The sequence below is a fragment of the Salvelinus namaycush genome, chromosome 16 (genome assembly GCF_016432855.1).
Source record: "Salvelinus namaycush isolate Seneca chromosome 16, SaNama_1.0, whole genome shotgun sequence".
Lineage (NCBI taxonomy): Eukaryota > Metazoa > Chordata > Actinopteri > Salmoniformes > Salmonidae > Salvelinus > Salvelinus namaycush.
Genome location: NC_052322.1, coordinates 3,955,586 through 3,977,882, shown reverse-complemented (window position 1 = coordinate 3,977,882; position 22,297 = coordinate 3,955,586). Strand labels below are relative to the sequence as shown.

Genomic DNA, 22,297 nt, shown 5'->3' with positions numbered 1-22,297 from the left:
TTTGTTGAGTAGAGTGTTGGAGGCTATTTTGTAAATGACATCGCCGAAGTCGAGGATCGGTAGGATAGTCAGTTTTACGAGGGTATGTTTGGCAGCATGAGTGAAGGATGCTTTGTTGCGAAATAGGAAGCTGATTCTAGATTTAATTTTGGATTGGAGATGTTTAACTTCTTATGGCTGGGATCCCGTTAAAGGGATCGATATGACAACAGCCAGTGAAAGTGCAGGGCGCCAAATTCAAAACAACAGAAATCTCACAATTAAAATTCCTCAGACATACAAGTATTTTACACCATTTTAAAGATAAACTTGTTGTTAATCCCACCACAGTGTCCGATTTCAAAAAGGCTTTACGACGAAAGCACAACATGTTAGGTTAGCACCTATTCACAGAAAAACACAGCCATTTTTCCAGCCAAAGAGAGGAGTCAGAAAAAAACAGAAATAGAGATCAAATTAATCACTAACCTTTGATGATCTTCATCAGATGACACTCATAGGACTTCATGTTACACAATACATGTATGTTTTGTTTGATAAAGTTCATATTTATATCCAAAAATCTCAGTTTACATTGGCGCGTTATGTTCAGTAATGTTTTGCCTCCAAAACATCTGGTGATTTTGCAGAGAGCCACATCAATTTACAGAAATACTCATAATAAACATTGATAAAATATAAAAGTATTACACATGGAACTTTAGATAAACCTCTCCTTAATGCAACCGCTGTTTCAGATTTCAAAAAAACATTTACGGAAAAAGCACACCATGCTATAATCTGAGTACAGCGCTCAGAGCCCAAACAAGCCATAAAGATATCCGCCATGTTGTGGAGTCAACAGATCTCAGAATAGCATTATAAATATTCCCTTACCTTTGATGATCTTCATCAGAATGCTCTCCCAGGAATCCCAGTTCCACAATAAATGTTTGATTTGTTCCATAAAGTCCATCATTTATGTCCAAATACCTCCTTTTTTTGCGGGCAAGTCCATGCGAAAGTTCAGACGAAAAGTCATATTACAGTTCGTAGAAACATGTCAAACAAAGTATAGAATCAATCTTTAGGATGTTTTTAACATAAATCTTCAATAATGTTTCAACCGGAGAATTACTTTGTCTGTAGAAATGCGATGGAACGCAGGTCTAACTATCACGTGAACGCGCGTGGTCAGCTCATGGCACTCTGCCAGAGCCCTGACTCAAAGAGCCCTCATTAACCCCTACTTCACAGTAGAAGCATCAAACAAGGTTCTAAAGACTGTTGACATCTAGTGGAAGCCTTGGGAAGTGCAATATGACCAATATCCCACATAGGCGATGAGTTGAAAAACTACAAACCTCAGATTTCCCACTTCCTGGTTGGATTTTTTCTCAGGTTTTTGCCTGCCATATGAGTTCTGTTATACTCACAGACATCATTCAAACAGTTTTAGAAACTTCAGAGTGTTTTCTATCCAAATCTACTAATATGCATATATTAGCAACTGGGCCTGAGTAGCAGGCAGTTTACTCTGGGCACCTTATTCATCCAAGCTACTCAATACTGCCCCCAGCCATAAGAAGTTATTGTGAGTCTGAAAGGAGAGTTTACAGTCTAACCAGACACCTAGGTATTTGTAGTTGTCTACATATTCTAAGTCAGAACCATCCAGATTAGTGATGCTGGATAGGCGGGCAGGTGCGGGCAGCGATCGGTTGAAGAGCATGCATTTAGTTTTACTTGCATTTAAGAGCAGTTGGAGGCCACGGAAGGAGAGTTGTGTGGCATTGAAGCTCGTCTGGAGGTTAGTTAACACAGTGTATAAAGAGGGGCCAGAAGTATACAGAATGATGTCGTCTGCGTAGAGGTGGATCAGAGAATCACCAGCAGCAAGAGCGACATCATTGATGTATAGAGAGAAGAGAGTCGGCCCGAGAATTGAACCCTGTAGCACCTCCATAGAGACTGCCAGAGGTCCGGACAACAGGCCCTCCTATTTGATACACTGAACTCTATCAGATAAGTAGTTGGTGAACCAGGCGAGGCAATCATTTGAGAAACCAAGGCTGTTGAGTCTGCCGATAAGAATGTGGTGATTGACAGAGTCAAAAGCCTTGGCCAGGTCGATGAATACGGCTGCACAGTATTGTCTCTTATCGATGGCGGTTATGATATCGTTTAGGACCTTGAGCGTGGCTGAGGTGCACCCATGACCAGCTCTGAAACCAGATTGCATAGCGGAGAAGGTACGGTGGGATTCGAAATGTTCGGTAATCTGTTTGTTAGCTGGGCTTTAGAATACCTCAGAAAAGCAGGGTAGGATAGATATAGGTCTGTAGCAGTTTGGGTCTAGAGTGTCTCCCCCTTTGAAGAGGGGGATGGCTGCTGCTGCTTTCCAATCTTTGGGAATCTCAGACGATACGAAAGAGGTTGAACAGGCTAGTAATAGGGGTTGCAACATTTTCGGCAGATAATTTTAGAAAGATAGGGTCCAGATTGTGTAGCCCGGTTGATTTGTAGGGGTCCAGATTTTGCAGCTCTTTCAGAACATCAGCTATCTGGATTTGGGTGAAGGAGAAATGGGGGAGGCTTGGGCGATTTGCTGTGGGGGGTGCAGGGCTGTTGACCGGGGTAGTGGTAGCCAGGTGGAAAGCATGGCCAGCCGTAGAAAAATGCTTGTTGAAATTCTCAATTATAGTGAATTTATCAGTGGTGACAGTGTTTCCTAGCCTCAGTGCAGTGGACAGCTGGGAGGAGGTGCTCTTTTCTCCATGGACTTTACAGTGCCCAATAACTTTTTTGAGTTTGTGCTGCAGGATGCAAATTTGTGCTTGAAAAAGCCTTAGCTTTCCTAACTCCCTGTGTATATTGGTTCCTAACTTCCCTGAAAAAATTGCATGTCACGGGGGCTATTTGATGCTAATGCAGAACGCCACAGGATGTTTTTGTGCTGGTCAACGGCAGTCAGGTCTGGAGAGAACCAAGGGCTATATCTGTTCCTGGTTCTACATTTTTTGAATGGGGCATGCTTATTTAACATGGTGAGGAAGGCACTTTTAAAGAATAACCATGCATCCTCTACTGACGGGATGAGGTCAATATCCTTCTGCATGCTGAAGTGTTTTAGGGAGCGTTTGACAGTGATGAGGGGTGGTCGTTTGTCCGCAGACCCATTACGTATGCAGGCAATGAGGCAGTGATCGCTGAGATCTTGGTTGAAAACAGCAGAGGTGTATTTGGAGGGCAAGTTGGTTAGGATGATAACTATGAGGGTGCCCGTGTTTACAGCTTTGGGGTTCTACCTGGTAGGTTTATTGATAATTTGTGTGAGATTGAGGTCATCAAGCTTAGATTGTAGGATGGCCGGGGTGTTAAGCATGTCCCAGTTTAGGTCACCTAACAGCACGAGCTCTGAAGATAGATGGGGGGCAATCAGTTCACATATGGAGTCCAGAGCACAGCTGGGGGCAGAGGGTGGTCTATAGCAAGCGGCAACAGTGAGAGACTTGTTTCTGGAAAGGTGGATTTTTTCAAGTAGAAGCTCGAACTGTTTGTGTACAGACCTGGATAGTAATATAGAACTCTGCAGGCTATCCCTGCAGTAGATTGCAACACCGCCCCCTTTGGCAGTTCTATCTTGTCGGAAAATGTTATAGTTAGGGATGGAAATTTCAGGGTTTTTGGTAGTCTTCCTAAGCCAGGATTCCGACACGGCTAGGACATCTGGGTTGGCAGAGTGTGCTAAAGCAGTGAATAAAACCAACTAAGGGAGGAGGCTTCTAATGTTAACCTCTCTGGGGTCGCGGGACGCTAGCGTCCCACTTGGGGAGCACCCCCCACCCACCCCCCACTGATTAGCATCGCTAGCATAGCGTCACAATTAAATAGTAGCATCTAAATATCATTAAATCACAAGTCCAAGACACCAAATGAAAGATACAGATCTTGTGAATAAAGCCATCATTTCTGATTTTTAAAATGTTTTACAGGGAAGACAAAATATGTAAATCTATTAGCTAACCACGTTAGCAAAAGACACCACTTTTCTAACTCCATCAGTTTCTTACTCCATCAGGTGCTATCACAAATTCGACCAAATAAAGATATAAATAGCCACTAACCAAGAAAAAACTTCATCAGATGCCAGTCTGATAACATATTTATTGTATAGCATAGGTTTTGTTAGAAAAATGTGCATATTTCAGGTATAAATCATAGTTTGCCATTGCAGCCACCATCACAAATCTCACCAAAGCGACTAGAATTACTACAGAGAGCAACGTGTATTACCAATTTACTCATCATAAAACATTTCTTAAAAATACACAGCGCATAGCAATGGAAAGACACAGATCTTGTGAATTCAGACAATATTTCAGATTCTCTAAGTGTTTTACAGCGAAAACACAATAAATCGTTATATTAGCATACCACATGTGCAAACGTTACCCGAGCATTGATTCAAGCCAAAGAGAGCGATAACGTTATCATCGCCAAAATATATTAATTTTTTCACTAACCTTCTCAGAATTCTTCCGATGACACTCCTGTAACATCATATTACAACATACATATAGAGTTTGTTCGAAAATGTGCATATTTAGCGGCACAAATCGTGCTTACACAATGGAAATAGTGTCCAACTACTCAAGCAATCTGCCCGGCGCCATGTTGGAAAGACACCTATTTTTATCAAAAGCTATTCATAAACTTGACTAAAAAAAATAAAAGTTGGATATCAATTGAAAGACAAATTAGTTCTTAATGCAATCGCTGAATTACATTTCTAAAATTATCCTTACTGTGCAATACAGGGTTCGCCAAAGCGAAGCTACACAAAAAAAAATGGCGATATATGCGTTTAACATTTTTCAACAGAACAACGATTTATCATCATAAATAGTTCTTACTATGAGCTGATCTTCCATCAGAATCTTGGGCAATGTATCCTTTCTCTGGTCTAATCGTCTTTTGGTCGAAAGATGTCCTCTTGTCCCGTCGAAATGGCCACTAACGTTCGACCGGTACTGGAAACGTGCCCAGCGCTTCAAAGTGCATCACAAAGAAATGCCTCAAAATCGCACTAAACGGATATAAATTGCTATAAAACGGTTTAAATTAACTACCTTATGATGTTTTTAACACCTATAACGAGTAAAAACATGACCGGCGATATATAAGTGGCTAAACCAAAGCTTGGAAGGAGGCCAGTCCCGACGTCCATCGTGCGTCAGGCGCAGGAAGAAAAGAAAGCTACTTCCGCCTTGTGCTCTTTTATACAGGCCCTGATTGCGCAATCGACTCCATTCAAATTGTCACCTCTTACTGACATCTAGAGGAAGGCGTGGGCAGTGTTTGTATCCTCATAGCATTTACAGGGACATTAAAACTGACCTGGGACCAGAGGCCAAGATTTCTGAAATCTCACTCCCTGTCAGGAAAAGTGCTGTAGAATGAGTTCTGTTCCACTCAGAGACATAATTCAAACGGCTATAGAAACTAGAGAGTGTTTTCTATCCAATAATAACAATAATATGCATATTGTACGAGCAAGAATTGAGTACTAGGCAGTTTAATTTGGAGACGAATTTATGCTAAGTCGAAACAGCACCCCCCATAGGCTCAAGAAGTTAACAAGCATGAAACCAAGGCTTTTATGGTTACAGAAGTCAACAAATGAGAGCACCTGGGGAATAGGAGTGGAGCTAGGTGCTGCAGGGCCTGGGTTAACCTCGACATCACCAGAGGAACAGAGGAGGAGTAGGATAAGGGTACGGCTAAAGGCTATAAGAACTGGTTGTCTAGTACGTCCGGAACAGAGAGTAAAAGGAGCAGGTTTCTGGGGGCGATAAAATAGCTTCAAGGTATAATGTACAGACAAAGGTATGGTAGGATGTGAATACAGTGGAGGTAAACCTAGGCATTGAGTGATGATGAGATATTGATATTGTCTCTAGAAACATCATTGAAACCAGGTGATGTCATCGCATGTGTGGGTGGTGGAACTGAAAGGTTGGATAAGGTATATTGAGCAGGACTAGAGGCTCTACAGTGAAATAAGACAATAATCACTAACCAGAACAGCAATGGACAAGGCATATTAAGGAGAGGCATGCGTAGCCGAGTGATCATAAGGGTCCAGTGAGTAGTGACGCCAATTGTTCTCCACTACTCCACCTGCCAAAGCCCCTCCCAAGTTGGATTGTCATCCCAGTGACCGACAGACCACCCACGTTCCCCCGGATCCCTAGGCCCCCCGAAAGGCCAGGACCCATCCTTCGAAAAGACCCACCACAGTGCCACCCACAGAACAGAAGCAGATCAACTGCTAAAAGTATTTCCAATGCTCTCACCTCAATTTTCTTTATATATAGCTATTAAAAATACATATATATTCAAATATCTTGCGTATCTTAATTTCCATCATTTACAATTCATATGCGTAATAATGTCAGCAGTTTGTGCAAACGATTGTTTCCTATAACCAGGTTTACATTTTTTTCAAGCAAATATTATTTTAGCAAACAATTATTCTGATTCCTCCTATATTATCCCTAACATCCTCACCCCCATGCAACAGATGTGGGATACATACATACACACACGCACGCACACACACACACACACACACACTCTTACACTGTCAACCCCTTTCCCCACCCTCAACCATAAGCTCAGATGCTCAACGGTTGTTACATTCCAGAGCCCAACTCAAGAAAGGACCTGCTGTATGAATAGATATACAGTTACAGCTGTTTGAGAAAGCATGCAAGATTGAGCAAAAATTGTCAAGACCTAGGTGATGGAGATCAGATCCACCCGTTCCCCTGAAACACACGCACGCCTGTCCCCTGTTGTGACCATTTTCCCAAGCATCTCTGTGCAGTCAGACCTTTAATTATTTTGTGCCACCAGGGCCACAATAGTACGCCCACTCTCTGATTGTCCGAGTGTGACCCCCTCCCCATGGGTTACTGCAGCTAGTGTTGCCAGCACTGCCACTACCTGGGTGGGGGTACCCCACCAGAATCCCCACCGGCTCGGTACAAGGCCATCAAGGTTCTCATTAGCAGCTTTGAGAATTTCCTTGTATATTATGCTCTCCCATCAGGTGGCTCTGGCTTTGTAGGACCAACCCTGCCAGGCGGGCTCAGAATCTTGAGGGGGCGGTGCTGCTCTAGAAGGTCTCTGACCACTTTTATCTTTCTGTTTTGGCTGCATATAGGCAGCTTACAGCAGGCCCATAAAACAGATATGGACTTCTCTTTAGTGTATGGGTCATTCAGGTGGGGGTCTAGGGTATAGGGTTGTGGACCATTCCATTATGATAGGACAATAAAATAAATGAATTAGATGTATAATTTATTTTTAAATGTAGGTCCATCACGATAGAACAATACAGAAACAAATGAGATGTTTAATTCATATAAAATGTATATCCCTCATCTGCACAAAATTGAAAGGTCTCTCTCACAAGCCCTGCTCACAGACACACATTGGTTCTGGGATATGCAACCATTTCCTTTCTCACTCACTTAACGCCACCCTTCACCAAACACCAAAAACACACGCCACACCTTCCATCACAATACATCCACACATACCCACATACTGTGCCTTCTATGTCTTCTGTTTACTGTGTTTCTATCTCCACCATGTTAAATGTGTTATTTTGTGTTCCAATTACTTATATTTGAAGATGTGTTATTTTGGAAAGAATTCCTTCAATACGTTTTTGGGAACTTCTCCTTCTCGGAACTTCCTTCCTGTAAGTACTATATTTTCTCTCATAACTCTGCGTCTTCCTTTCCTGTGGCGGTCCTCATGAGAGCCAGTTTCAACATAGAGGTTGTTTCATCATAGCACTTGATGGTTTTTGCGACTGCACTTGTTCTTGACATTTTCCTGATTGACTGACCTTCATGTCTTAAAGTAATGATGGACTGTCGTTTTCTCTTTGATTTTTGGAGCTGTTCTTGCCATAATATGGACTTTTACCAAATAGGGCAATCATCTGTATACCACCCCTACCTTGTCACAACACAACTTATTGGCTCAAATGCATTAAAAAGTAAATACATTCCACAAATTAACTTTTAACAAGGCACACCTGTTAATTGAAATGCATTCCAGGTGACTATCTCATGAAGCTGGTTGAGAGAATACCAAGAGTGTGCAAAGCTGTCATCAAGGCAAAGGGTGGCTACTTTGAAGAATCTCAAATATAAAATATATTATATTTAACACTTGTTTTGGTTCCTACATGATTCCATATGTGTTATTTCATAGTGTTGATGTCTTCACTATTATTCTACCATGTAGAAAATAGTAAATATAAAGAAAAACCATGGAATGAGTAGGTGTGTCTAAACGTTGACTGGTACTGTATATTATGAGGACATTTTGTGACGGTTTTCTTTCGTTTAGGAATTCGGTAAGGGTTTTTCGGTTGTTCGGGCACACAACATTTTTTCTTGAGGCAAGCTGAAGTCGGTAGCCAAAGTCTACTTCCCTTAGTTGGAAATTGGTCAACAGTAGGGATTCTTCAGTAAAGTTTTGTCATTCAAGGAGAGACGACTCGTTTTCATGCACATTTTTTCATTTAGAAATACTGCACCAACCATCTTAGTTAGATGTAAAATTGCATGACTAAGATCTCTGTAAAAACGTCAAAATCAATGACATATTTCTTGAGTTATCTTAGATTAATTCGGACTATTTTGAGGAAGCATATACTGGCTACAGCTTCTCGAAATGGACAACAGTACTATTTCCGCTTTTCTGAAGCGAATGTCTTTTAAGGGAGTATGCCAGCACCCTAGTTCGGTTCGCCTAGCCGACTTCGGCTAGCCTCGAACTGAAGTATGTTGAGGCCTTCAACTGCTTGTCTGTGTCCTGTAATAGCGACTGTTACAATAGACTAGGAAGTTTGTTGTACAACATGTCGATTATGTTGTTTGTACAACATGTCAAAGTTTTTAGGCTACACCAGACAAAGACGTGTTATCATCGCTGTGGGGAGCAAAACAACATGTTGAAGTTTTTAGGCTGCACCAGACAAAGACGTGTCATCATCGCTGTGGGGAGGAAAAAGAGGTCCAGATGGAGTTGGATTGTAGGGACGGCAACCTTTCCTTGGACCGATAGCTATCCATCTGGATAACCTTCTTCGAGAGTGAGACCCGCACCACTTGTCTCCCTCCTCATCGCCCCTGGTAGTGTGCCATCAACCTGCTTGCAGGCTCTGCGTGCAGCCGCATCTACCCTCTGTCGGTAGCTAAAACCAAGGCTATAGAGGAGTACATCCAGGAGGCTCTCCAACAGGGTTTCATCCACAAGTCCACCTCCACTGCATCAGCAGGCTTCTTCTTCGTGGCTAAGAGGGACGGAGCTCTACGCTCGTGCATTGATTACAGAGGCTGCAATCCCATCACCACCAAGTCCCGCTACCCTCTCCAGTTGGTGCCGGGCCGCGATCTAACAGCTCCGCGCGGCACTTTTTTTTGACCAAATGGGACCTTTGGAGTGCCTACAATCTACACCGCATCCGGGAGGAGGATGAATGGAAAACGGCATTCAGCACAATGTCTGGCCACTAAGAGTACTTGGTAATTCCTTATGGATTAGCCAATGCTCCGTCGGTGTTCCAGGCATTTGGTAACAAGGTGTTCCGGGACATGCCCAGGCGCCAAGTCGTCGTGTATGTCGACGACATCCTGGTCTACTCAGCCACCTTGGAGGATCACATTACCCACGTCAGAGTAGTCCTAGAACGCCTCCTGGAGAATCACTTGTATGTGAAAGCGGAGAAGTGCCAGTTCCATCAGGCTGCGGTCTCCTTCTTAGGATACCAGATCAGTCCACAGGCAGTGATGATGGAGGAGAGGAAGGTCGATGCAGTCAGGTCATGGCCAGTCCCAACAACCATAAAGGGGCTACAACGGTTTTTGGGGATTTGCCAACTTCTACCGCCGCTTCATTAGGAACTTCAGCTCCATCGCCTCTCCTCTCACCTTTCTCCTCAGGGGTGGTCCCCGTAAGTTGGTGTGGAGTACTGCAGCCAAAGAGTCCTTCCCTATACTGATAGGGCGTTTCACCTCCGCCCGTGGCTCAAACACCCATCCTACGCTGCCCTTCATGGTTGAGGTGGACACTTCAGAAGTGGGCGTGGGGGCCGTCCTGTCCCAACATCAAGGTAACCCACAGAAATTATATCCATGTGCATACTACTCAAAAAAACTGTCTCCTGCAGAGAGGTACTATGACGTCAGCGACCGGAGCTCTTAGAGGTGAAGTTGGCATTAGAGGATCTATTTCTCATCCTCACCAACCATTGGAACCTGGAGTACATATGAACCGCGAGGTGGCTGCGCGCCAAGCAAAGTGGGCCCTTTTCTTCACTAGATTCGACTTCACCTTATCATATCGCCCAGGTTCAAAGAACATCAAAGCCGATGCCCTGTCCCGTCTTTTATGATTCGGGAGAGGTTCCTGTCCTGAGTGCACCCATCATTCCGCTCTCCCGAGTTGTTGCCCCCGTGCTTTGGGACCTACGTTCCCACGGGAATAAGGGATCAGCTGTTGACCTAGGCGCTCACATCTCTCATCGCTGGACATCCAGGTATCACTATTCAATCTATCTCCGGAAAGTACTGGTGGCCCACCTTGGTGCAGGAACTCACTCGCTAATGTCAACTCCTGCGCCGTATGTGCCCAAACTAAATCTCTCCAGCACGCTCCAGCAGGGAAACTCCTTCTCCTTCCCGTGCCTCAGCAGCCTTGGTCTCATCTGTCCATTGATTTCGTCACTGATCTCCCCTCTTCTGAGAGTTTCACTACTATTATGATTGTTGTGGACAGATTCTCTAAATCCTACCTTTTTATCTCTCTCTCTGGTCTCCCTACCGCTCTCCAGGTCGCTGAGGCACTGTTCCAGTTGGTCTTCCGGCACTATGGCCTTCCGGAGGACATCTCTAGGAGACAGAATCTCCTTCCTGAGTGGTATGACAGCTGCGTGGTCCCATGGTGTTTATACTTGTGTACTATTGTTTGTATAGATGAACTTGGTACCTTCAGGCGTTTGGAAATTGCTCCCAAGGATGAACCAGACTTGTGGAGGTCTACAATTCCTTTTCTGAGGTCTTGGCTGATTTCTTTTGATTTTCCCATGATGTCAAGCAAAGATGCACTGATTTTGAAGGTAGGCCTTGAAATACATCCACAGGTACACTTCCTATTGACTGAAATTATGTCAATTAGCCTATCAGAAGCTTCTAAAGCCATGACATAATTTCCCGGAATTTCCCAAGCTGTTTAAAGGCACAATCAACTTAGTGTATGTAAACTTCTGACCCACTGGAATTGTGATACAGTGAATTATAATTTAAATAATCTGTCTAAACAATTGTTGGAAAAATGACTTGTGTCATTCACAAAGTAGATGTCCTAACCGACTTGCCAAAACTATAGTTCGTTAACAAGAAATTTGTGGAGTGGTTGAAAAACTAGTTAATGACTCCAACCTAAGTGTATGTTAACCTTCCGACTTCAACTGTACGTAAATCTGATATTTAAGTTTTTATCTTTCATAAATTTGCAAAAATGTATAAAAACCTGTTTTTGCTTTGTCATTGTGGGGTATTGTGTGTAGATTGATGAGGGGAAAAAATGATATATTCCATTTTAGAATATGGCTGTACTTTTCGAATGCACTGTATAGGACCCCCCCACCACCCCTTTAGAAAAGTGTTAGAAAAGACACTAGAGCGAGGAGCGGAAGCAGCGTGGAAGCGTGGAAGCTGCCCATCTCTTTGCAAGTTTCAGGCAAGTCTATGGGCCAAATGTCCCCCTCCTCTTCAGATATTTGAAAGATGGAGCACCTGCAAAATCGGGATTTGTCAAAATGATCAGAAATGGAAAATCTGCACACAAGTGTGATGATAATGATAGTTTGTCGACACTTATGGTTTGTCAAGACTTGTGGCTAGATGGCGTAGGCCTACATCTCTATCTAGTTGTCGCGTCAGGGACTACAGTTGTTGAACTGTACCATTTTAGCTAAGCCTAACCCTAACCCTTTTCCTAACACTAACTTCATTCTCCTAACCTGTTACATTAGTTCTCCTAACCTGCTACGTTAGTTCTCCTAACCTGCTGCGTTAGTTCTCCTAACCTGCTACGTTAGTTCTCCTAACCTGCTGCGTTAGTTCTCCTAACCTGCTATGTAAACAAACCATCAGGTTCAACAAACCATCAGTATCACCACACCGGATACTGTTCCACAAGTTCCTCATTAGTCGTCGCATCCCACAGTCAGATGCTATGGTACCATTTATGTTACGTACGTCTGTCCACGAAAGATTATGTATAGGCTGGTAGTGTCACACCCTGGCCTTAGTTATCTTTGTTTTCATTATTATTTTAGTTAGGTCAGGGTGTGACATGGTGAATGTTTGTGTTTTGTCTCGTTTTGGTTGGTTATATGGAAAAGGGGGTGTTGGGTTTAGTTTATGGGTTTGTGTTGAGTGAATGTTTCTAGGTATGTCTATGGTTGAGTGAATGTTCTAGGTATGTCTATGGTTGCCTGAGTGGTTCTCAATCAGAGACAGATGTCTTTCATTTGTCTCTGATTGGGAGCCATATTTTAGGCAGCCATGGGCATCATGTTTTTGTTGGGTCATTGTCTAGGTCTGTGTCTAGGTTGCATGTTTGCATTTTGTTCGGTTGTAGCTTCACGGTCGTCTAGTTTGTTGTTTTGCTTCGTTTGGTCATCTCCTTAATAAAGAGAAGATGTATTCTTTACACGCTGCGCCTTGGTCCTCTCTCTCTCCCATGGTCAATCGTGACAGGTAGTGGTTATGAAAAAACGGTGTAGAAATGCATGAACGCAGCAACATTCTACATTTATCAACTGGATTGGGTTTCGGGAAATTATGTATCACGTTGTCAATGTAATTTGTTGACAGTATCATTATTGTTGATTACGGCCAACTGCCAGTTCAAACAAAGTGCATGGTTATTAACGGTTTGAATGAATCAAATCTGGTCTAGAGATTGAGTGGGTTGTTTGTAGAAAGGGAATTGGAGAAATTGCTATCATCTGATTTACTTTACTAGGCAAATTTGTATAGTTAAAAAATATATTGGGCTGCAGCCTGTAGGTTCTGGTTTATCTGACAAATAAGCAACCTATTTGAAAACAATGCAACAGCCTACCTGTGTTGATTTCAATCATGTGTGTATAGATTAGGCAACGGCTGGAAATCTTGAGAAATGAGGTAAAGTCAATAAATTCAGGTGTTTTAAATAAAAAAATTGAAAAATTGAAAAACTTTTGACATAATTTGCTTATCCTTTATTGAGAAATAAGTAAAAGTAGATGGCCTTTTTAAAATGATTGAATAAGAGTTTCAGTTTACTTCCTGAATTGACTGTCTTTAATGCAAATTTAGCCCACACCATCCCCGCTTCCCCATCCTCCCTACCCCTAGCTTCCCTGTCTGAGCCCCTGCCGCAGCCTCCTGTGGAGCTCCAGTCTCAGGAGGTCTCTCTCCTTGCGGATTCCCTGCAGCACGGTACGGTTCTCCTGGGCACGGCGCACCAGGTAGGGCAGGGTGCTGTCCACCGAGCCATATGGCACCGACTTGTACACTAAGTAACCCTGCTGGGCTAGGGGGAGGATATAGGGTAAAAAAAAAGGGGGAGAGGTGGAGAAAAAGAGACACAGAAGCAAAGGACAGAGAAAGACAGAGGGAAAGGACAAGGAGATAAAGAGAGGGCGTTGAGGGGACAGAGGGAGGACAGGAGAGAGAGAGAGAGAGAGAGAGAGAGACAAAGGCAGGAGAGAGGGACAGAGAAAGGACAAGGAAGTAAAGAGGGAGAGGTTAGAGAGGATGGGTGGGGGAGAGGAGACAGAGAGAGGAGAGGAAGAGGGAAGGATAGAGAGAGGCAGAGAAACAAGGAAAGATGGATATGGGAAGAAAAAAGTAAATATTATGCACAACACTATCTTAATCTATGTAGCTAAGCAAGGAAAGGCAGGATAGGGACTTGAGTTTCCTTGACGATACACTTGAATAGAAGTTGGATTTGAAGAGAGAAAGGAACCTTACCGAGAGTGAGAGACACATGGTCACACATCCCCAACAGTTGACCAAAACACACAGATCCACCATCTTTGTCTATTCCCAGCTCTCCCATCCTTAGGACAGATGTCACAATACCAATTCAATGTCATGTAATGGATGTGCTGCATTCGAGGCTTTACATAACTTTTACCTCTGGGGGTGCTCTTGAGCCAAAAGAGGTTCCCCTAAATGGACAGGAATATTTCTACATTTGAGGTGAAACATGTGTGAATCTTACCGTTGAACTGCACGCCTGACGGACACCTCGTTGTGCGTGGCGACTATGATCCGGTAGCGCTGAGGGTCCCGGGAGATGAGTTCCAGCAGGACGTCCAACGATCCGTTATAACTACAGGAGCACGACAACATTATGGAGATACACAATGGCATGTTGTGACATAGCATTACCATATCAATGATATTTCTAAATGAACATATCGTAACAAAACCATTAATGGTTAAAAACATTCCCGATAATCAATCTTTTTCTCGCGAAATGTGCACTTGTTCACTCCTGTTTCATGGATTTCAAATGAAACAACTGTTATAAGAGATATGGTGGAAACTCCCTCTAGTCCGGGCTAACACCAATCCAGTGCTTAATTTGATGATTGAGTCCAGGTGAGTCCAATGAGTGCAGATGCGCGTGACGGGGAAAGGCAGGTGTGCATACTGATGGTGGCAGGAGTGCGTAATGCTGGGGAGCCTGCGCCAAGGAGGGAGAGCGTTGACAGTACCCCACCCTCTAGAAGCGCCACCCGGCGTCCCACCTGGGCGAGCCTGACGGGCCGGCCGAGGCACGGGTGCTGAGCAAGCCGGCTGGGCGTAAACTCCCGACGAACCGACAAAGGCATGGGAGCCTGGTGAGCCAGCTGAGGCATAGGAGCCTGACAATCCGGCCGAGGCGAGAAACGCCTGTCGATCCCGCTGGGGCGTGGGAGCCCGATGATCCGGCTGAAGCATAGCAGCCTGACGAACCGTCTGGGCGTAAAACCTGACGATCTGGCTGAGGTCCAACGTGGGATGGGCGCTTTCCGAGCCAACCGGGGCAAGAACCTATCGAGCCAGCTAGGGTTTGACAGCCCGACGCAGGAGTGGCTTTGGGACAAGTCTCTGAATGTCCTTGAGTGGCCCAGCCAGAGCATTTACGCTCCCCATCCAACCTTACAGAGCTTGAGAGGATCTGCAGAGAAGAATGGGAGAAACTCCCCAAATACAGGTGTGCCAAGCTTGTAGCGTCATACCCAAGAAGACACAAGGCTGTAATCGCTGCCAAAAGTGCTTCAACAAAGTATTGAGTAAAGGGTCTGAATAGTTATGGAAATTATGTCATTTGCAAAAACAAATTGTCCAGGCTAACACCAATCCAGTGCTTAATTTGAGCCAGATCCTGCCAGGAACAGGATCCGGCACCTCTCTGATTTGACTTTGTTTGTTCCGGCACCCATTTGCCTTGATCCGGTAGCTCTCAAGGCATGATTTACAAATTGTTTCACTGTTCGCACTGTAGACATTCTAATAAAATTCGAATCAAGTTACCTCCTCGTTATTTCTCCCGCCCCCGAGGAAGACCATAATGTAAAAGCACGGTGACAATTCTGTGTAATCATCCTATCCTGCCACACTGATTCCAGACCTGCTCTCTTATTTGTATATAGAGGTTATGGGGAGGGCCGGTGGGCTAAGTAACTTATCTTGACACAGGTCTTGGTAGTGGTGGTCAGCTAGTGAAGAGGTCCCTATGTAATCACATTACGTAGCCTAGGCTAGTTGTCTCCCTACTGAATTTGAATTGTAGGAAAGCCAGATCAAAAATGGATAAGACAAGGCAATCGAGTTTGATGACATTTTTCAAGTCCATAAATTCAGAGAAATATGTTGAATCGAACCCAGAACGAGCCAGAGATCAGTCAGTGCCAGAGGAGAGGAGTGAGGGGCAAACTGCTCCTGATGGCGATGCCTTAGCTAGCAAAGATGCTAATCCCTCCAGTTCAGCATCACCACCGGCACCTCCACTAGCTAGTAGGCCTACTAGCAAGTCAGACTCAGTGGGAGAGGGAGGTGGGGACTTGGGGGGGATGGGGGCAGTGCATCCACTGACAAAGTGCTCGGAGTAGATGCAATTTGCAGTTCAAGAACAAGCAAACGTCCAGTACCAGTCAAAAGTTTGGACACACCTAATGATTCAAGGGTTTTTCTGTATTTGTACTATTTCCTACATTGTAGAAAAATAGTGATGACAACAAAACTATGAAATAACACATATGGAATCATGTAGTAACCAAAAAAGTGTTAAACAAATCAAAATATATTTTATATTTGAGATTCTTCATAGTAGCTACCCTTTGCCTTGATGACAGCTTTGCACACTCTTGGCATTCTCTCAACCAGCTTCATGAGGTAGTCACCTGGAAAGCATTTCAATTAACAGGTGTGCCTTGTTAAAAGTTCATTTGTGGCATTTCTTTCCTTTGAGACATTCAGTTTTGTTGTGACAAGGTAGGGGTGATATACAGAAGATAGCCCTATTTGGTAAAAGACCAAGTCCATATTATGGCAAGAACATCTCAAATAAGCAAAGAGAAATGACAGTCCATCATTACTTTAAGAAATGAAGGTTAGTCAATCTGGAAAATGTCAAGAACTTTGAAAGTTTCTTCAAGTGCAGTCGCAAAAACCATCAAGCACTATGATGAAACTGTCTCTCATGAGGACCGCCACAGGAAAGGAAGACCCAGAGTTACCTCTACTGCAGAGGATAAGTTCATTATAGTTAACTACACCTCAGATTGCAGCCCAAATAAATGCTTCACAGAGTTCAAGTAACAGACACATCTCAACATCAACTGTTCAAAGGAGACTACGTGAATCAGGCCTTCATGGTCGAATTTCTGCAAAGAAACCACTACTAAAGGACACCAATAATAAGGAGAGACTTGCTTGGGCCAAGAAACACGAGCAATGGACATTAGACGGGTGGAAATCTGTCCAAATTTGAGATTTTTGGTACCAACCGCCATGTCTTTGTGAGACATAGGTGAATGGATGATCTCTGCATGTGTGGTTCCCACCGTGAAGCATGGAGGAAGAGGTGTTATGGTGTGGGGGTGCTTTGCTGGTGACACTGTCAGTGATATATTTAGAATTCAAGGCACACTTAACCAGCATGGCTACCACAGCATTCTGCAGCGATACGACATCTCATCTGGTTTGCACTTAGTGGGACAATAACCCAACACACCTCCAGGCTGTGTAAGGGCTATTTGACCAAGAATGACAGTGATGGAGTGGTGCATCAGATGACCTGGCCTCCACAATCACCCAACCTCAACCAAATTGAGATGGTTTGGGATGAGTTGGACCGTAGATTGAAGGAAAAGCAGCCAACAAGTGCTCAGCATGTGTGGGAACTTCAAGACTGTTGGAAAAGCATTCCAGGTGAAGCTGGTTGAGAGAATGCCAAGAGTGTGCAAAGCTGTCATCAAGGCAAAGGGCAGCTACTTTGATTTGTTTTACATATTTTTGGTTACTACATGATTCCATATGTTTTATTTCCTAATTTTGATGTCTTCACTATTATTCTACAATTTAGAAAATTGTAAAAATAAAGAAAAACCCTTGAATGAGTAGGTGTGTCCAAACGTTTGACTGGTACTGTATATCCCCTGACTTGTCATATATAGTTAATAGTTGGGCTGCACAACATACAAAAAGGTAGGGAGCTTGAAACGACTGGAGGGATTAAACTAGCAAAAGAGTGGGTGGGATATACAATAAATTAACATCCTATACCTCAGACGTAAAAAAAACAAAAAAACAAAGAGCCCTCAGAAAAAAGTTTTTGAATATGCCCGAACCAAGGCGCTTTTGGTGGTAGCAAGCCTTGTAGATAAGGGTAAAGAGGACACCCACTCTGAAAAGATAGACACTACAGCCCGAGTCTTCAGAACAACCTTAGAAAGAGGCTAAAAGTTATAGCCACAGGACCGCTCATGGCTTAGATGAATAAATTGACTGACAGGAGTTAAATGGACTTGACATGGGGAGAGTCATTGTTGGGAGGTTTTGAAAACCAAGGTAGGATTTTATTTTCCCTTTACAAACTTGTTTGGTACTGTGAAGGTAATCTGAACATGTGCTTCATATTATCACATATACAGGAAGCCTATATATTCGCATATGTGTGTTCTGCTGCAGCCTACATTGATATATTTTATTTGAAGTTATAACCTGATATTGTGATATTTGTTCTACTGCTACATTGATGTCTTGAAAATTATATGAAATTGGGGTCTTGTAAGCCCCACAGCTTAGTATGTGTGTGGCGTGTGTTCTGCAGTGTCGTCTAAAAATGTTGCTCGATGTTGATATCTTAAATTAGGATATAAGAAATTTGGACATGTCTAAGCCCCGCAGCTATGCGCAAGTACGTGGGCATACTGCAGTGACATCTAAAATGCTTTGAATTAATCAGCACCTGTCCGTTTCACCACAATAGACAGCTACTTGGATGTTTTCTCTGTCTGCTACGCTGCGACATTGTGTTTGACACTTTTTTTCTCAATGTGGTCCCGGAACCTCAGAGCCCTCCAGATACCCCCCCCCCCCACCACTCTCGCGCTCACTACGTGTTCCGGGACCTCCCGATTTACAAATTAAGCACCGCACCAATCCAATGGTTTAATGCATGGGGAGGAGTGTACACAGGTGCAGATTTGAGGAGAAATAATTGATTATTTGGATATTGGTTATTTGAACGTCGGGAGAGTGGTGCTTGGTGCACCACTCCGTAATATAACATATTTCGTCACCCCAAAAACCGACATGCACAAGAGCGTTACCTGTCATTGGTGTGCTCCCAGGATTCGTGAACAGGTTCTGACCACCCCTCACTATTGGCCAGTTTCCTTTCTTTGTCCATGTACGCCCCTCTCACAAGCTTCACACCCAGACAGAAGGACTCGCTGATGGACAGGCGGACGTCCTCGAGCAGGAGAGACCGCGATTCCTGGAGGGGGGAGAAACAGAGAGAAAGTAATGAAGGGCGAAACAGAGAGAGAGAGGGGGGGGGGGTGAGAGGAAGAGAGAGGACAAATTAGCAGGTATTGTATTAAGCACAATTACATTTTATAGGAAAAACATATGGTAAAACGTGAGTAAAACTGTTGTGAAATTGCTGAGTAGTGGGCTATGACTAGGTTTCTCATTAAGCTCCTACGTTACTCCTGATTTTGCAATTAATTTGCTGCTTCATTCATTTACAATCTATAGAAATATAAGGACACTGTAAGAGGGCTTGTCCTCATCAAGGGTCATAAAAACTACATTTCACACTTGGGAGTCACCAGGAAATAGGGCCCTGTACATACAGTTGAGGTCGGAAGTTTACATACACTTAGGTTGGAGTCATTAAAAATCGTTTTTCAACCACTCCACAAATTTCTTGTTAACAAACTATAGTTTTGGCAAGTCGGTTAGGACATCTACTGTGTCCATGACACAAGTCTTTTGTACAACAATTGTTTACAGACAGAAAATTTCACTTATAATTCACTGTATCACAATTCCAGTGGGTCAGAAGTTTACATACACTAAGTTGACTGTGCCTTTAAACAGCTTGGAAAATTCCAGAAAATTATGTCATGGCTTCAGAAGCTTCTAATAGGCTAATTGACACCATTTGAGTCAATTGGAGGTGTACCTGTGGATGTATTTCAAGGCCTACTGTCAAACTCAGTGCCTCATGGGAAAATCAAAAGAAATCCAAATCCAACAATTGTAGACCTCAACAAGCCTGGTTCATCCTTGGGAGCAATTTCCAAACGCCTGAAGGTACCGCGTTCATCTGTACAAACAACAGTACGCAAGTATAAACACCATGGGACCACGCAGCCGTCATACCGCTCAGGAAGGAGACGCGTTCTGTCTCCTAGAGATGAACGTACTTTGGTGTGAAAAGTGCAAATCAATCCCAGAACAACAGCACATGACCTTGTGAAGATGCTGGAGGAAACAGGTACAAACATATCTATATCCACTGTAAAATGAGTCCTATATCGACATAACCTGAAAGACCGCTCAGCAAGGAAGAAGCCACTGCTCCAAAACCGCCATAAAAAAGCCAGACTACGGTTTGCAACTGCACATGGGGACAAAGACCGTACTTTTGGGAGAAATGTCCTCTGGTCTGATGAAACAAAAATAGAACTGTTTGGCCATAATGACCATCGTCATCTTTGGAGGAAAAGGGGGATGCTTGCAAGCCGAAGAACACCATCCCAACCGTGAAGCACGGGGGTGGCAGCATCATGTTGTGGGGTGCTTTGCTGCAGGAGGGACTGGTGCACTTCACAAAATAGATGGCATCATGAGGATGGAAAATTATGTGGATGGAAAATTATGTGGATATTTTGAAGCAACATCTCAAGCCATCAGTCAGGAAGTTAACGCTTGGTCGCAAATGGGTCTTCCAAATGGACAATGACCCCCAAGCATACTTCTAAAGTTGTGGCAAAATGGCTTAAAGACAACAAAGTCAAGGTATTGGAGTCCCATAGAACATTTGTGGGCAGAACTGAAAAAGCGTGTGCGAGCAAGGAGGCCTACAAACCTGAGTCAGTTACACCAGCTCTGTCAGGAGGAATGGGCCAGAATTCACCCAACTTATTGTGGGAAGCTTGTGGAAATGTTTGACCCAAGTTAAACAATTTAAAGGCAATGCTACCAAATACTAATTGAGTGTATGTAAACTTCTTACCCACTGGGAATGTGATGAAAGAAATAAAAGCTGATATAATTCATTCTCTGTACTATTATTCTGACATTTCACATTCTTAAAATAAAGTGGTGATCCAAACTCACCTAAGAAAGGGAATTTTTACAGGGATTAAATGTCAGGAATTGTGAAAAACGGAGTTTAAATGTATTTGGCTAAGGTGTATGTAAACTTCCGACTTCAACTGTCAACAGAGCATTCGGAAAGTATTCAGACACTTTTCCACGTTTTGTTACGTTAGTTTTATTCCCAATTTTTTTTTTTAAATCCTCATCAATCTACACACAATACACCATAATGAAAAAACAAAAGCAGGTTTTAAGAACCCCCCCACCCCAAAAAAAGAACATGTGGATAAGTATTCAGACACTTTACTCAGTACTTTGTTGAAGAACCTTTGGCAGTGATTACAGCATCGAGTCTTTTTGGGTATGACACTACAAGCTTGGCACAACTATATTTGGGGAGTTTCTCCCATTCTTCTCTGCAGATCCTCTCAAGCTCTGTCAGGTTGGAGGGGAGTGTCGCTGCACAGCTATTTTCAGGTCTCTCCAGAGATGTTCAATTGGGTTCAAGTCCGGGCTCTGGCTGGGCCCCTCAAGGACATTCAGAGACTTGTCCCAAAGCCACTCCTGCGTTGTCTTGGCTGTGTCCATAGGGTCATTGTCCTGTTGGAATGTGAACCTTCAGCCCAGTCCGACCTCCTGGGCACTCTGGAGCAGGTTTTCATCAAGGATCTCTCTGTACTTTGCTCCATTCATCTTTCCCTCCATCCTGACTAGTCTCCCAGTCCCTGCCGCTGAAAAAAATCCCCACAGCGTGATGCTGCCACCACCATGCTTCACCGTAGGGATGGTATTGGCCAGGTGATGAGCGGTGCCTGGTTTCCTCCAGAGTTGATGCTTGACATTCAGGTCAAAGAGTTAAATCTTGGTTTCATCAGACCAGAGAATCTTGTTTCTCATGGTCTGAGAATCCTTTAGATGCATTTTGGCAAACTCCAAGTGGGCTGTCATGTGCCTTTTACTGAGGAGTGGCTTCCTTCTATCCACTCTACCATAAAAGCCTGATTGGTGGAGTGCTGCAAAGATGGTTGTCCTTCTGTAAGGTTCTTCAACAGAGGAACTCTGGAGCTTTGTCAGAGTGACCATCGGGTTCTTGGTCACCTCCCCGACCAAGGCCTTTCTCCCCGATTGCTCAGTTTGGCCGTACGGCCAGCTCTAGGAAGAGTCTTGGTGGTTACAAAGCTTCTTCCATTTAAGAATGATGGAGGCCACTGTGTTCTTGGGGACCTTCAATGCTGCAGAAATGTTTTGGTACCCTTCCCTAGACCGGTGCCTCGACACAATCCTGTCTTGGAGCTCTACGGACAATTCCTTTGATCTCATGGCTTGGTTTTTGCTCTGACATG

The 22,297-nt window shown here is 43.7% G+C and overlaps 1 protein-coding gene across 2 annotated transcripts in view; it reads right to left on the bottom strand.

The window, feature by feature from the left end:
* Positions 1-13,313: 13,313 nt before the first annotated feature.
* Positions 13,314-22,297, bottom strand: part of prodh2 (proline dehydrogenase 2) — a 29,888-nt gene continuing 20,904 nt past the window's right edge. Inside the window, exons 8-11 of one of the 2 annotated variants that reach the window (XM_039010341.1) lie at positions 18,953-19,119; positions 14,350-14,460; positions 14,097-14,185; positions 13,314-13,653 (exon numbers count right to left, since the gene is read on the bottom strand). In XM_039010341.1, coding sequence (XP_038866269.1) covers positions 13,472-13,653; positions 14,097-14,185; positions 14,350-14,460; positions 18,953-19,119 — 549 coding nt within the window. In that variant the 3' untranslated portion in view covers positions 13,314-13,471. The remainder of the gene's footprint in view (positions 13,654-14,096; positions 14,186-14,349; positions 14,461-18,952; positions 19,120-22,297) is intronic. The other variant, XM_039010340.1, reaches the window with a different exon arrangement.